This window comes from Mytilus edulis, chromosome 2, assembly GCF_963676685.1.
Source record: "Mytilus edulis chromosome 2, xbMytEdul2.2, whole genome shotgun sequence".
NCBI classification, from domain to species: Eukaryota; Metazoa; Mollusca; class Bivalvia; order Mytilida; family Mytilidae; genus Mytilus; species Mytilus edulis.
In genome coordinates this window covers 104,351,070-104,368,778 of record NC_092345.1, presented here as the reverse complement: position 1 = coordinate 104,368,778, position 17,709 = coordinate 104,351,070, and the positions used below count along the sequence as shown (strand labels likewise).

At 31.6% G+C, this 17,709-nt stretch overlaps 1 protein-coding gene across 2 annotated transcripts; it reads right to left on the bottom strand.

Moving 5' to 3' along the window:
• Positions 1-6,298: 6,298 nt before the first annotated feature.
• On the bottom strand, positions 6,299-17,550 carry LOC139513770 (transmembrane ascorbate-dependent reductase CYB561-like). Of its 2 annotated transcripts, none has more exons than XM_071302563.1 (5): positions 17,432-17,550; positions 12,971-13,200; positions 12,194-12,402; positions 10,894-11,087; positions 6,299-7,916 (listed from the first exon to the last, which is right to left on the bottom strand). In XM_071302563.1, the coding sequence occupies exons 2-5, from the start codon at positions 13,188-13,190 to the stop codon at positions 7,763-7,765; spliced, it is 777 nt and encodes a 258-aa protein (XP_071158664.1). In that variant the 5' UTR covers positions 13,191-13,200; positions 17,432-17,550; the 3' UTR covers positions 6,299-7,762. The 2 variants fall into 2 exon arrangements, with proteins under 2 accessions (XP_071158664.1, XP_071158665.1); XM_071302564.1 differs by lacking the exon at positions 17,432-17,550 and adding an exon at positions 14,700-14,712.
• Between the last annotated feature and the right edge of the window lie 159 nt (positions 17,551-17,709).

Below are 17,709 nucleotides of genomic sequence, written 5' to 3'. Positions count from 1 at the left end.
AAGATCGAGGAAAGGGCAGTGGTCATTGTTAGTATTAGCTTTATTTAAAGTAAGTTCAACAGGATAAATTTCTTTAATATACATACTGAAGTCGTCATTATTGAGAGCCAAAATATCATCCAAATATCTAAAAGTATTATTAAATTTGTTTATCAGATGTTGTTTCGATGGGTCTTTGCTTATTTTTGTCATAAATTGTAACTCATAGCAATACAAAAACAGGCCCGCAATAAGTGGTGCACAGTTAGTCCCCATTGGAATTCCGATAATCTGATGATATACGATATACATCTAGTAAAAATTCAAGGGCATATATAGTATCAAAGCATGTCCAATTGACATAGTTTTTTTGTTTATTGCTACTAAAAAATGACCTAAAAGAGTTTGAACATATATATTCACATTCTGACTTTTTAAATGCCCATTTAATTAGGTGTGTGAATTTTTTCTTAATGAGAATGTGAGGCAATGTGGTATACAGGGTAGAAAAATCAAAACTTTGAACAGATTTAAAATCACCAATATAAGCATGCAATTTATCAAGTACTTCCAACGAGTTCTTGACACTCCAAAAGTTACTGTAATTAATTCCACTATTTTCGAAGGCCTTATTTGAACAATTTATTATCAGGTTTTTAATTGTACCAAGTTTGCTGGTAAGAAGAATAGACAATTTAGTAGTGGAACAATGGCTTGAAGACGAAATAAATCTATATTTGTAAGGTGTTTTGTGTAGTTTCGGAAGCCAAACATAGTTGGGACTTTCATTGTTTTTGGTTCTGCTTGTAAAGCGGTAGCTAAAATTTTATGTTTGTTACAGATGTCGTTTTCTGAAAATGAAGTCAGTTGGAATGTTGGTGAATTGGTGATTTCTTTTTGTAGAACCTCAATATAAAATTTACGTCAAACATTAATAATATTATTAGCAGCTTTATCGGCCGGGACAAAAACAAATTCCTTGGCTAGTTCTTTTAGTTTATGTTTGATACGAGAAATAGGTTTGTTGTGGTTATTGTTAAGAGTAAAATGTTCTTTAAAATATTGAATACGTACATCGACAATGTTTATTACTGAATTAAAAAGAGTCCAAAGATGTTTTGAGAGCTTTTTCCCCGTTTTATCCATTTCAAACAGTAATTACGGAGTGAGTCGTGGCTTGCATACACCCCAAAGGAAGTGAGGCAGTATTTGCACTTAAAGACTTCTTAAGGAAGAGGTTTATGTTCATGCTGTCAAGCAGCACAAGAATCAGAGACAGTGCTTTCCCCAAATCTACTTCAGAAAGAAGCTGAAACACATCAAAAGGAACAGAGTGAGTGCTGGCTCCTACCACTGCCAAAAAAGAGGCTTTCAAACATTTCAAGAAACCAAAACAGTGTTGTCCCCAAATCTACTTAAGGAAAAGGTAGTAGGACATTAAAGGAGCAAAGGCAGTGCTTTCCCCAAAAGTATTAAGTTATGAGTTAATCAAATAAGATGTCATTATTTTGTTGATATGGCAATTCACCCTATCTTCTTAACCTTATAGTAGTCTTTTTAATCAGACATGACATTGACTGAGGTGTAACATTGAATGACACCCCTTGTTCCAATCATTTCTCTATGCAATGTGATGTTTTCTATCATACTGTGAATGGATACCAAATACATTTGGTTTGTTCCTTAATAGTTATCAAAGGTACCAGGGTTATAATTTAATACGCCTGTGTTTCGTCTAAATAAGACTCATCAGTGACGCTCAGATAAAAAAAAAAGTTATAAACCAAATAATGTACAAAGTTTAAGAGCATTGAGAACCCAAAATTCCCCAAAAAGTTGTGCCAAATACGGCTATGGTAATGTACTCCTGGATAAGAAAATCCTTAGTTTTCGAAAAGCGCAAACTTTTGTAAAAGGAAATTTATAGAAATTACCATATAATTGATATTCATGTCAACACCGAAGTGCTGACTACTGGGATGGTGATACCCTCGGGACGAAACGTCCACCAACAGTGGCATCGACCCAGTGGTGCCAATAGTTATCAAAGGTACCAGGATTATAATTTAATATGCCAGACGCGCATTTCGTCTACATAAGACTCGTCATTGACACTCAGATCAAAAAGGTTATAAAGCCAAACAATGTACAAAGTTAAAGAGTATTGACATATGTGATTATAACCCTGGTACCTTTGATAACTATTCCAACAATCCAAAAAAAGTTGCGCCAAGTCACATCCTCAATCATTGATTGTGGAAACTCTTACACAGTTAAGTATAATTTATAAGAACACTACATTAAAATTGCTTGAACATAATCATAGTCGAGCAGTTCAGATCAAATAAGATTGAGAATGGAAATGAGGAATATGTCAGAGACAAAAACCTGTCCAAAGAGCAGATAACAGCCAAAGGCCACCCAAAGGACGTCAATGCAGGGAGAAAATCCTATAGACTATAAATGCTAAGAAAAAGTTGAGTTAAGAACTTTTTTTTAAAGTTTATTGACATGCATGCATCACAATATATAATAACAACAGTTATATTTTAATATAATAACAGTAACAAAAAATATATGGAATGACATTAAATTGATAAATGTAATGAGCTTAACTGATAAAGAATGATTTACCTAAAAAAATCAAAAACCCATAAATAACTGTCATACAAATAAATAGCCCCAAAATATGATATATATTATACATAGGTAACACAAACAATCAAAGCCCTGCCTAGCGCATTAATGCATGTAACATGTATCACATCTGACCAATTTCACAGCCTCTCTTTATTGTATAGAGCCCACTGGGTAGACTTACAAATGTAAATAACAGAATAAACATCCATGCTACATAATGTAAAGAATTATTCAAGATACAAAAATTGTCCATAAATTTTCAATGTTATTTTGTAAATAAAAATAAATTTCCAAATCAATTACTTCTTCAGCAAACTCTTACAAAAAATATGTGTTTACCCATTTGATCTTTATAATCATCTATGATATTAATATAAGTAATATTCATACAAAGTATTTTCATAATCTGGTTACATTTTACATGAGTTATTGCATGACTAAGACACTTTCTTTTAACTATACACAAAAATCCATCCAAATGTTTGATGGACCATTTCCATAAAATACCCATCCCCTGTATTTATATTTACAGTCTACATGCCAAAATATAACTGGAATCTGACCTTTTTTACTGTAAGATATTTAACAGTGTGACAGATAATGTGTTTTATCGCTATTTTACAAAATAAATCTTTGATCTTACTGACCAATAATTTTCTTTTACGTCACATGCACATTTCGTTTACATAAGACTCATCAGTGAGGCTCAGATTAAAATAGTTAGAAAGCCAAACAAGTATTAAGTTGAAGAGCATTGAGGACCCAAAATTCCAAAAAGTTGTGCCAAATACGGCTAAGGTAATCTAAGCCTTGGATTATAATCAAAGTGATGGAAATCACTCATGGAAAGATTAGAAGAGTAGTTTGAACTATTTCATATTAAGGTATGGTGGGGAAAATGAACATTTATAAAGCACTATTGCTGAAAATTGCATTTACAGCAGGTCTTTAGAAGGAAACTTGCTCTTCCAGTATGAGGATAAAATGAGCTCAAATTAAATAATATGGGTCTCTCAATTTGCACAATTTTATTTAAACTGCAGTTTATATGTTGCCGGTTCTGAACATGTTTAAAAAAAAAATCCAAATATTCTTCTAGTAAATGTTACCAAGTATCCTTGTAAGACATAAATCTGGACCAACAGCTTAAAACTTTAAAGTGTCAACAACAAAAGTTGAAAAATGTTGTTTTGGGGCATTTTGTAAGTTGAAACAGAGGTTATATGGCATTGAAGATTAAAAGTTTTAGAGTGCCTTTTGATCAATTTTTAAAGTATTTTTCAACACAGGGCATTGAAAATGTACTTTTTCAACATAAACCAATTAAAAAACTTATCTTATTGAAATGTGGATTCTTTCTTGATTGCAAAAATATATATTCACTTCTAATAAAAATTCAAATGACTTAAATAGACATAATGATTGATGGGAAATAAACTAATAAACAAAAGTTTGTTATAATTAAAAGTTTTAAAATTTTAAAACTGTTTCAAGCCAATTCCTGATAAAAAAAAAGTGTACTAATTTAATTGTTGATTAATTACAGATGATTATTGGAAATTTATCAAGTAAATTATAGGCCTTACTTGAATACCTTTTATCATGTTTATTTATTCATATTTATATTCATATTTCATTTTTTTAAGATCTTGTTAATCCATTAATCATTTATCTTTCAGATATAATTTACAGAATCACTTCATGTAATGTAGATCAACAGTATTAAAATGGCAATAAATAAATCTATCATCCCTATAAATATCAAACATCTAATATACACATTTGTGTATTTAATTATGAGGTCATATACTTGTGTATTAAGAGTTATATGTATATTGGGTGGTTTGTATAATTATGTAAGACTGAGGTTGATAGGTAATGTGGTCAATTTGATTGGCAGTTTAGGAGGTGGGGCATTGTAATTAAAGGTCCACCTGGTCTCTGATTGTTTAGTGATAATGACAGTTGTCAATCATACTAGTTGAATCAATACCCAGTTAGCTAATCAAAATGTTTTTTAAAAAGCCTGCACATCAACACACCTTAATGACATACATTCTTGAATGATCTGCTCCAATAATATACGCAGTTTTTTTTCAGTTTATATGTGTATTATGTGCACATACATGAGAACCATAGGGAACTATGTTTCAGTGTGAATACATTTAGTAACAGTAGCTAACCTGTCCTGTTGTTAGGGAGGCTGGTGCCTAAGTAAAGATTTAGAACAAGTTCTAATCTTTCCAAAAACTATTATTATACACTTAGGGTGCACTTGCCGTTGTCACTGTAAACATATATATCTTTATTTTTCAACAAACCGAATAACATTGGTATAGAGATAAGTCAGCATCAACGTCTTCATAGGTAAAATAGCAACAAACAGATTACCATTGTTCATCTCAACTCAATTGCTTTTCTCACTTTTGCTGAACCATTGAGATGACCCACGATAATCTATGAATATCATCTCCATGATTATTTGTGATGATAAAAGCTACAAATGTATATGAAAATACACAATCTATTACAATCTAATATTTTCAAATTGAATATATTTTTTTCTAATTTGGCAGTAATATCACTATGTTTATGGACAGAGTGAAAAAAAAAGAAAGATTACCAAATATAATATTGGCTTTTATATTCCTTTCTTGTGTCTACATGTAAATAAGATAAAAATTTTCTTACTAATTTTTGACACACAGCACTGCTCCTTTTTGTTAAGAAATATAGTACAAAGTAAACTTTTTAACATAGTGACAGTGTTTACATAAAATACATGCATGCTAATATGAAAACAAAAAGATGCAGTTCTTAAAACAACCTATGAAATATTGCACAATAAGAAAGTTTATTGATAACATATTGTAGATAACTACATACACTTAGAGAATTAAAGGAAAAATCATCATAAAGAAAGGTGTTGTCTACTGAATAACAGAAACTCATACTGTAATACTGTGTTATACAATTTAGATATAGTTATCAAAAGTATGTAATGATGTCTTCAACATTGGAAAGGAATGCTTTGTGTAACCTTCCAAGAATTAAACTTACATGAAAGGAATTCTTTGTGTAACCTTATAAGACTTAAACTTACATGAAAGGAACTTAAAATGGCAAAAGATTGACACCCTTTACTCTATTTATCAACATTATAAAATAAATTCTTTTCTCCATGTGGTTTATACAATAGATAAGAACTTTGAAATATAGATGCATGATATCATTTGGGGTAACTTGTCCAAAATCAACATCTTATGAATGCAGTAGCAATACATTTGTCACAGAATCTTCATTAGAAAAAGATAAAACAAAAACCTATTACTTTGTGGTCCTGCATGTTGTTTTTGTTCTAAATGTCTGAATTTTATGAAATGATGAAGGGTTGTCACAGCTCATGTGATAATAAATCAATGAAAAAAATAGAAATTATACTTAAGAATGTATAACTCTGACGGTTCGTTTTTAGATTATGCTCAAGTAATTAAAACAATGTCTATTACCATTACAGCTAAGGTAAACATTTATTTACAAAATAAACTAATAAGTAATGACTTAAATGAAATGAAAGACAGGAACTGGTCAAGCTTCTGTTTACAAATTTTATACAAATGTAATATCAGTCAGTTATTGACCACAAACATACAGTTGTGACCATAAAGTGTTCCTCCTCATAGGTTGGATGGTGAAAAGATACCCAAGTGAAACCTTTTGAATAAAAGTTCTAGCCAAAAAATGTCTGAGTTTGTTAAACAAAAAGAAAAAGATGCAAATTCAGCCACCACATTTGGTTAGTAATAATTTGTTTTTAAGACTTATAGAACTCAAACAGACTATACAAACTTTAGAATCTTTTGATATCACATTGAGTTTGATGAGAATAATAGATGTTTGTAAATGTTGGAATAATGCAATGTTTGAGAAAATTATGTACAGCGCAGCAGAGACAATTATATACTACATATATATATATATGTTATTATAATTAAATAGATCACTTTTAAACCCATCTTATAAAACTTATTTTTCTTTCAGTATCAGCTAAAATTGAAACTTTTTTTTCAACTACTGTTTACTCTCTACAATATATTATTGTGTATTATGAAGTGTGTTATTGTATAAGTATAAACATAATAAGATTTCTGTGGAATATTATGTAAGTAAAATCATGACAATATAGTGAAACTTTATCACATACAAAAATATATTACACAACATGCAACAAAAATAGATTTCTATTTTTTACTCTATAGTTATATTCCATTTAAACCCTTGGACTGGTCATTCTTTTTACAGTTAGTCATACATGTTGACTTCAATATTCAATGTAAACATCATGGAACATACTGTATTACACATTTACATAGAATTAATTGATTTATCTAGATAAGGATCTTACTAATATCAGATATTCCTAACCAAGGGGTGTTTAAAAATGCTTGACACCCTATCAATCTTTATTTTTATAAAAAGTCTTGTTCAATATAAATGCATTGGTTTATTGGATATAATGGGCAGAATGACACGAATGAGATAGTGAAATACATAATTGTAAATTCTAGTCAAAATACCATACTTTAGACATATATTTGACCCTTGATATAATATGGGATAAAATAAAGACTGACAGTAGCTTGTATCAATATACAATGCTAGTTTGATTTTCAACCAAATGATCTGTAACTAATCAATTAGGCTATTCTTTTCAGGTCCCATGGGGTCATTTGGTCACCTGACACATATAAGATCCATTAAGTAGAGCCACTTTTAAAATAATACAATAGAACTGCATATTTGATTGATAAAAAAGGTCATGTTCTGTCAGGATAAGGACTTTTATACATGAAATGTCTAATATTGATTTTTAAATGTTGCAAATTTCCTAAACAGTCCACTTTTTATTTCATATGTGTAGCCTATTATTGATACTATTTTTGAGTAGAAAGTAAAATAAATTTATGATCAGGTTACCATAGCACCAAACATGTACCATCACACATTGTCAGATAAAATATACACACAGAATTATTTTATATTAAAGAAAAAGAATTAACCCTGTAATAATAGCTATCAGTAGCCATATACAGTTTCTCTTACAACATTTCCTAATGACCAATCCAGGGACAGATAATCCCAGTCAGTTAACTAGTTCTATATGTTCCTCGTCTGGTGACGGCTCACGTTTGTACTCTGGTCTCGTTACTATGTAGATCACCAATGCAATCAGGGTAACAATCACGATTCCTAAACAATTCATTAGAATTCCCTCTGGTGGTTTGTGTGAATAGTCTCTGGAATAAATAACATTACATGATCATCATATTGCCATGGTATCAACACTTTATAAATCCAATGTTTATTTTGGCTATGTGATTGTGTAATCTGAGAAACATCCTTTTTGTTATCCGTTTCTTTACTTAGTACTCATCTGATGTTGATATTTCTCCTCTCAAAATAATTAAAATTCAGGCATTTTCAATATGCAACCTTTAGCTTTAGTTTAATCAAACAATATAAGTATCAGACAACTCTATCATTCTCTTTGTAAAGAACCTAAGAAGACCCAGGATGGACAGATACTCAGGCTTACATGTCCTGGCAACATTGTGCAATGATATACAGTACGGGTAGGGACTTATTTTTATGGATGTCTTAATCCGTCTCGATGTCAGACTGGTCGGACAGTTGTCCCAGTGTAATAAACACCTGCTGTGCAATATCCAAGTGGAAGGTCGTAAATCAATCTGTACCAGCTTGATTAGAATTAAATTTTACCTGTACAGATATATTAGTATTTATGGAGGATAGATAAATGTAAAATATTGTTTTGTATTCAAAGAGAAAGAATTAAAATTAATTATAAGAAATAAAATTAAAATTAAATATAAGAATAAAAATTAAAATTAAATATAATTTTATTTTTTTTATAATTTGAAAATGAAATTAAGACGATTTTTAACACAACAATATATTGTGTTGCCAATTATTTCAATAATTTTGTGCCAATAAACTATTTTATATTTGTAAACCGTAAATATTTCATCTAATTCAAAATAATAAGCCTAATAACAACCAAGACTGTTTTCAATAGAAGTTTAAATCAAATTGTTGAGACTTCAATCCCGTAACTTATACGAGTTTTCGTTGATGGTTATATTATTTCCCGCTTTTAACGTCCTGTTCCTTTATATGTTATTATAAGAAACTCAATTTTAAGTATAAGGCCAACATATCGTATTTATGAAATATTTATAGGCATTGTGAATTAAGTTATTTTCCTTTTGATACAACTTTCCCCGTCGGAGCCTCTACATTTATTCACACCTGTCAATCATTTCTCGCAAGTGAAACATTTTGGTCAGACAGATCACTCGTGCTTTCTATTTTGACATATTTCCCGTTAATCTCTTTGAAAGTCAAACAATTGGTTTCCTTTAATACAATATTTATAACGCCGAGATCATATTTCGATTCCTATTTTTTTATTTTATTTAAAATTGTTGACACTCGAGATAATATATGCCTTTCTATTTTCATGTCTCAAATTTTTTATGAAAATCGCCGGTGTTATAAATATATTTTACAAATTGTATCAAATCGATACAAGAAAATCAAAAAGTTTAACCTTATATAAACTATTAGTTTATTGACTAAATGCACATTTATATCCCAATGGGGTTGAAGGCTAGTCGTACTAGTCATGATCAGCTGTCTTTACTTTTTCGTTGAACTTCTAGTCATTCTAAAGCTCGCGCAGTCAGTATGATATTTTAAATCGATGTTGTATTATTTCCGAAGTTTAAAGGAGGTCTCCAAATAGATTATTTAAATGGGAATCCGGGAAATGACTGATAAAAATAAAACAAAAAATAGTTAAAGAAGACTATACTGTCAATCATTCCACATAAAATTTAATCATGAATGAATTTTCCCACGGTCGGTCAGTAAGGTCACCTGTGTTTACTGTTACGACATTTCCCGCCATATAAAAATCTCGTGCAGTGGAAAAAATCGATCTTTAATATCTTTTATTAATAGCATTCAATATTGTTGTGAGTGGAGTCAAGTTGAAGTTCAACCACGTGCACACGCTGTTGATCACTGATGTGTATCATGGAATTGTCTTTTCACAGCAATTTTTTCTTTTTAGATTGCTATAAAAAATATAACATACAAGTTTCCTTTTTAACATGGATTGTGCATAAATTAATATTATGCAATTAAGTTCGGGATTTCGGGATCTGGGAATCCTTTTTTCGCGATGTCGGGATTTAAATTTATTTAAATTCGGGACCTTGGGACTTCGTGTTTTTAAGCCCAGGATTTCAAGATCCGGACCCCTTTTACCCCCTACCCCCAAATGCAGATCAATTATATTAATTTAGCATAATGAACAAATACGGAAATCTTAATAAACTTATGCCCGGGAAGAATCAATATGTTCTTCTAGTTTAATTATGTGCGTTCTATTTTAGTTATGCATCTCCAACTTTCGGACAATATTTGTTTACAGTAAAAAGTAAAAACTACAAAGAATCATCAAGCTACAAATAATATACAAGTATTGCTCACTGTAATTATTTTTATCTCGGAACTGACACAACACAGACTGAATATTAAACACAAATTATAGAAATATTTTGCATGTGACCGCGTCAAACTAAGTTTTAAACGTATGCAGCAGCACTTGAGACAGCATTCTGCTAATCAATGGATTTACGTGGAAATCCCGAAATCCCGAAAATAAATCAGTAAAATAAAAATAACCGTAAGCTTCAAGAAATAGAATACATGTAAAAATTTATGCAAACAAATAAGAAAAAGATGCAAACAAAAAAAAACGAACGAAAAGGAACATAAAATAAAAATAATTTTAAGAAAAAGAAAATAAATAACAGTTGAAATATCAAAACCATAATTAACAAAAATAGGCTATTTTTATTAAACAAAGTTTTCTCCAGTACTTCACCTGTAAAAAATATTTTATGTCAAATACGATGTAGAACTAATATAATCAATAAAGTGACTGAGAGGTTAAAATTACAGGTAATCTGACTCTGAAATCAGTGAACCGTAATTCTAGCAACACGGATTAAGATGAAAGGACCATTCACACCTGGATCTGTTGATTAATGACCATACTACCTACCATAAAAATGTCGGATTATTCATATCCGACTAGACGGATTAAGACATCCATAAAAATAAGTCCCTACCCGTACTGTAACCTCTGACTGTTTGACCTATAAATATTTCACTAAAACTTACAACACAGGTATTTTACTTCCATTCTCTGGAAACGTTTTCATCATGAAGAGAGCTTTTTCTGTTATTCCCATGAGTGCTGTGGCCCCAGCCATTGTTAGAATGGCAATACCCCAGAACACATGATGAGGCATGTACTGTTTCTTCAGACCCATACTAAGACCAGGAAACAGGAAGGATGTTAGTCCACTTAACCACTGAAATAAAAACAATGATTTATACATTCAGAAACTGAAATTTTTGTTAACATATATTATTCTACAACTGTGTCAAAAACATATGAATTTATGGTAGTACTGTTGTCAAGTTTTAACTACATGTAAAATGTATAAACAAATTCGCATTTAGCACCTGTTATTGTTGGTAACTTGCATACACAATTATCTCCCCCTTCTCAATGTCCATGTAAATCTCAAACCATATGATATCAACTGATGAACATATTTCGTGTGCTTGTGAATGTGCATGAAATATTTGCAACTGAAAATAAAATAATCATGCAAGTATTAAGTGTACAAACAATACTTTTTGAACTAGAAAAAGACTGGACCAGTGATTTTTTACAAGTTATGATGGTCATTAACCTGTAGTCTAAACAACACAACAGTTATAACGGTTCTTTACCTGGAATCCAAACAACACAACAGTTATAATGGTCCTTTACCTGTACAGTCCAAACAACACAAAAGTTATAATGGTCCTTTAACTGTAGTCCAAACAACACAACAGTTATAATGGTCCTTTACCTGGAGTCCAAAAAATACAACAGTTTACCAGGAGTCCAAACAACACAACAGTTATAATAGTCCTATACCTGTAGTCCAAACAACACAACAGTTTACCTGGAGTCCAAACAAAACAACAGTTATAATGGCCCTTTACCTGTAGTCCAAACAACAAAACAGTTATAATGGCCCTTTACCTAGAGTCCAAATAACACGATGGTTTACCTGGAGTCCAAACAACACAACAGTTATAATGGTCCTTTACCTGTAGTCCAAACAAAAGAGTTATAATGGTCCTTTACCTGGAGTCCAAACAACACAACAGTTAAAATGGTCCTTTACCTGGAGTCCAAAAAAACAGTTATAATTGTCCTTTACCTGGAGTCTAAACAACACAACAGTTATAATGGTCCTTTAACTGTAGTTCAAACAGGACAACAGTTAAAATGTTCGTTTACCTGTAGTCCAAATAACACAACAGTTATAATGGTCCTTAACCTGTAGTCCAAACAGGACAACAGTTAAAATGGTCCTTTACCTGTAGTCCAAACAACACAACAGTTATAATGGTCCTTTACCTGTAGTCCAAACAACACAACAGTTATAATGCCCATCCAGCTATGGAGACTGTACATGTTTGGTATAGGATTTTTGGCTAGGTTGTGAGAGTCAAATACTGCCTTTAGACCAACAGCAGAAAATATCAGGGCTCCAAGATGTATCATTCCATGGAGAATCTTGATGTACAGCTTCTTCATGTTACGGAATACTCTGTAAGCAAGAATACCTGAAAAAGAAAAATATCATTGACATTCTAAAACTATTTTAATGGTCATGATGGTCAAGAAGCATGAAAACCTGAGCTGCTACTCTTTATATTTTCTGTATAATATTGTTTCTCTTAGTGCAAGGATTAATATTGTTAAAGTGTTACTTTTTAAGTATAATATCACCAAATCATTGTATGTCATATCTCATGTATCTGGTTGCATATGAAAAAGGGTTGAAAAAATATTCCCTTAAATTTGACAGTTGCAGGAAATGAATCCTATATTTCATTGTAGTAAAAAATCTCTGGTTCATAAACATATATCTTAGGTGTTTGAAAGCACCATCATTTTTTTATTTTGGTGTTTCTGTAAAATATTTTGGAAACTTGAGGTTACATGGTTACTGAAACTTGTAAACAGATACAAAAAAAAAAGAGGTGAAAATGTATTTTCCAGAGGACTGCAGATTGTTTTTTAACAAATAAAAAGTTGATACTATACTTGCAATACATAATGCTACTTAAATTACAATTGGCAGTTGTGCATTTTTGTTGCACACTGTCACTGTATAAAAATTACACTTGCCATCACTATAAAGAAAGATCATTCCAATCACCATGAACACTGGATGGAAATTAAATTCCTTTGCTGGATCACTTTGCCAGGCAAATCCGCCCCTGAAGTGTCCCATCCATACAGCCACAATAATTACTGCTGATAGTCCTAGTATCTGTACAGCTAGAACCAGTGCAGTAAACCAGCACATTCTCCCTCCCTGCTCTGGTTCCTTGTCAAACCTTTCCATATCTGTTTATCTGAAGAAGAAAAATGGACATATTACATTTTGTACCTAATATATAGTATAGAACAAGAACAAGAACATATGTAATTACCACAAGGGACATATGCATATACATGTATAAGGAAAAGAACAAAATAATCACCTTCAATGTAGCATAGTATATATCAACTTTCTACTCATTGTATGTTTTTAAGTACAATGGCGTACAATAGGAGCCAACTCTCATTGTACCTAATTGATAACGCCTTGTATGAGATTGCTTCCCTTTGATACTTCATCCTGGTTTATATTATCATGTGGTTTTAAGGAAAAGAGCATGTTCCAGCCACTTTTCATTATGTAGTGGATGTATTTTTTTTTTTTGAATTCATATTTTTATTGTTAATTTTTCTAATTACTTTTATTATTATTACCCACATAAAATTTGGGGTTCAGGTGCTTCATATTGAAACTTTGTTCATTATACACATAGTTTATTGATACCATGCTTGGTATAACTATATTTGAATGCATTATTATAATAAAGCACCTTTCGCCAAACACTATTAGTTGTCAGTTTACATTTGTATTAGTAGCTATAGATTCCTGTTAATCTAAGCTACCCACAATAGCTGTGAGGATACATTGGAATCGGAGTACATTCCCTTCTGAGATTTATGGAGATGTGAAAGTAACATAAATGTACATGCAAGTATTTACATTTGTATTTAGGGGCCAAATGAGGCCCGGGATTTTCTCGCTGCAATTTGAAGACCCATTACAGACTTTGGCTGTTATCTGGTTTTTGGTCAGGTTGCTGTCTCTATGACATATTAACCATTTCTTTTCTCAATTTTATGTACATACATAAATATTTAGATGTTCAGTAGTTGTCGTTTATGTTTATATGGTTCATAAGTGTTTCTCGTTTCTTGTTTTTTATATAGATTAGACCGTTGGTTTTCCCCGTTTGAATGGTTTTACACTAGTTATTTTTTGGAGCCCCTTATAAAGATAAAGATAATAAGATAAAGATATTTTATTTCCTAATCATAGGGCTCATAACAAGCATGTAATCACAGCTTGCTGTTTGGGGTGAGTCAAGACTCTGTGTTGAAGACGGTAGTGTACCTTGACCTATAATGGTTTACTTTTATAAATTGTGACTTGGATGGAGAGTTGTCTCATTGGCACTCGTGATCATACCACATCTTCTTATATCTACAATGTATTTACAACAATATTTACAAAGACAATTCCCTTCACAACACAAAGAGAGTGCTCGGACACTTCGGTCTATCATTATGTGACAGGCACAGTAGTGCTCAGAGAGAACCACAAACTGCTCAGCGGAAACAGACAAAATCCAGAGATGTTTACATGTATGATGTACAAAATGTATGTACATGTTTTAGCAGATTTAATTTGCCTAAAGGTCAAAGTCTTGGGTAACTTTGACCTTTGAAGGCCCCCAATTTTACCTTAACCTCCCATCTAGGTACCAGAGAGATGTGTGGGAGGATGAAAATTCACCTTCCAATCTCCAGCACGGTATCCGGTCGTTCCGGCCTCAAACCGATCCGGCCCCAAGTCAAAACGGCCCAAAGTCGATCCGGCCCAAGTCGTTCCGGCTTACGTCGATCCGGCCCCAAGTCGATCCGGCCCCATAATAAAATATGAATAAACTATATTCACTATATGGAGGAATTTGTGACAAATTTGAACTGTATAAACGGAATTTGCAAAAAGTGTCGATGATGGATGACAACAGGTAAGCGAAGTATTGAAGTACCATTTAAAGAACTATTTTAAATCGATATGAAACTGAGTGTTAGTTTAGTCAGAGACATATATACCCATATATGTGTATATATGTCTCTGGTTTAGTCTTAGATGCATGATTTTTTTATTAGTTGTTAGTGGCTTTGAACTATAGTTATTGTGTCTATTTGTACAGCAGCTCCAATGATATTTTAAAATGTGAAGATATTTGACGTTGAATGTCATGGCGATTTTTATTTTATTTACTTCTCACACAGAGTATCTAAATAAATATTTACAGTCCAATGGAACCGTAAAAATTTAACTCATCATTAATGTCTTGTTTAACCAAATCATTAGTCTATCATGTCTATAATTGGTTTGTTTATTCAATAATTGTCTGATGATTGTGAACTAAGGTAATGCCAATCGTAATCACTTAATTCAATCAAATCTTGATTAATTAAAGTTACGTTATCAACATGGTCTTTGTAGTTTGATCTTTAATTTGTTTGGTGTTTATATAATAATAACTAATTGTATTTTTTTCAAGTAACATCAGAGGCTTCTATAACACATGTTACACTTGTTTTTCTTTTGTAATATCGAATATAGTCAATTTATTTTTCTTAAAATTGACAATACTTTGAATAGTCATGATAGTTGTGTGTAATTAAAAAAAAAAAAAAAAGTAATATGAGTATCCATTATTCTTTATTGCAAGAAAATAACAAACCAATGACACTAAATGCACATGTTGGTCCCATAACACACAAGGAAAAGCCATTGCACATGATATTAAAAACAAACGCATTCTGTCTTCTCCTTTATAGAAAGGACTCAAGGCAAATTTAACAACATTTCTCAATTTGAGAATTTTAAGAACTTAAAAGAAAAACAAAATTTGTATGTATCAGCTTGGGGATCGGCATGTACCGTTGTGTATGTAGCTATTTGTTATAACACAAGATAAAAGACGTATTGGATCACATTCGGCGTTTTACGTTTCCGCAAAAATAAGTCTACGTTTCCGCAAAAAAAAAGTTTACGTTTCGGGAAATAGATACCTTACTGATTACCTTGAACTTTGTCCTAAAGGAAACCTGCAACAACCGTTGATTGTAGTACATGAAATTTTTGTAATAGCAGTATGCATTGCGCATTTAAAGTCAATTTATCTACCTCGGGCTGGAGATTTAGTCTTCAGGTTGTGCACAAATCAATAAGCAGATCCCACATTTTGATAAAAAGTGGAAGTAACACAAACACAAGAGGAATGAAGTTGCCATTTTACACCCATGTACAGTGGCGGATGCAGGAATTTTCGAAAGGGGGGGTGCTAGCCCAGGGCAAAGGGGGGGTGCAGGGGGGGGTGCAAACATATGTCCCGATTCAAATGCATTGATCGGCCAAAATAAAGGGGGGGTGCGGACCCCCGGAACCCCCCCTCTGGATCCGCCACTGATGTATCGAATAGTTAACCGTGCCATCCATGCAAATATCACTGAGTTATTTCATTACATAGACAATCATAGACATTTCAAGTTGGCGAAACACAAAAATATAACGATTTCGACATCATCATCTTTCACTAAGGTGAAACTTTCATATTTTTTTTTACTTCTAGTATATTGTAGATAGAAGATCAGAACCCTTTTTGTATAATAGGAAATGAATTATTTATCTAACATATATATATACATGTACATACAGCATGAACAGGTTGATGTCTGAATTCTTTTATATACGTTTTAATATAATTATACTCAATCTTGAAAACTTGTAATAAGAACATAATCAACCTAGTTTTCTTATGCTCATCTAAAGAAAATATTTTTTCAAAGGTCTTGTTTTTTTTACCGTACACCGTACACCTTTTACATTATAATAAAAAAAATCATAAACATTTATGAATTACAATTAATATATATCTTTATTTTTATTCCTTATAAATATATTTTTTATTGGGGCCGGATCGACCCGAAAGCTCCAGCACCAAGTCAGAATCTAACCCAGGACCTTCAGGAAAGCACACATCGTCTTAACCTCTAAACCATGCAGGAGCCTACAAACTGAGACTCATTACTTTAGGAATAATCTTCTGCAACGTCATTCTGTGTACCCTTTTTAACGTGGTATGCCATTTTGAGAATTGTTTTAGAATCTCTTTCACCCTGTATAGACTGTAGTGTATACTGAAAATTGACATCCTCATTAACATAATTTCAGACTTTCACCATATGTTCACATTTCAAGATTTACAATCATATCAAAATATCACATTGAAACTTGTATTAGCACAATTTTATACAATATTTGAAATGATAGCCAACAAACATTATGCAACAAGAGAAAAAAAATATGTAAACAAAAAAGAAACTTCACAGACATTTAGCTGTGTAAATTTTATTTTGAATGTGTCTGTATTTTAAAATCTGATATGAAAACATCGTTTTAAAATAAATCTTTAAAACCAAATAGAATGCTAAGTAAATAAATCTTACCAATGCCCAACCAGCCGGCGAAAAAGATACCAATATTCACCGAACTGTGCCTAAACGTAAACAATCAATAAAGAATAGATGTCTCTAGATAAGTTTCGAACAGCAGATACAACTAAAGAATAACACTTCATAATCACAATGACTTACAATATGTTTAAATAGATATTTGATAGTAAATTTTATAAGTTTTGAATATGATAAAAGATTTACAGGGCTTTGAATTAAATACAATATAATAAAATATAAAACAAAAATTCAAAATATTATCAAAGGCAAAA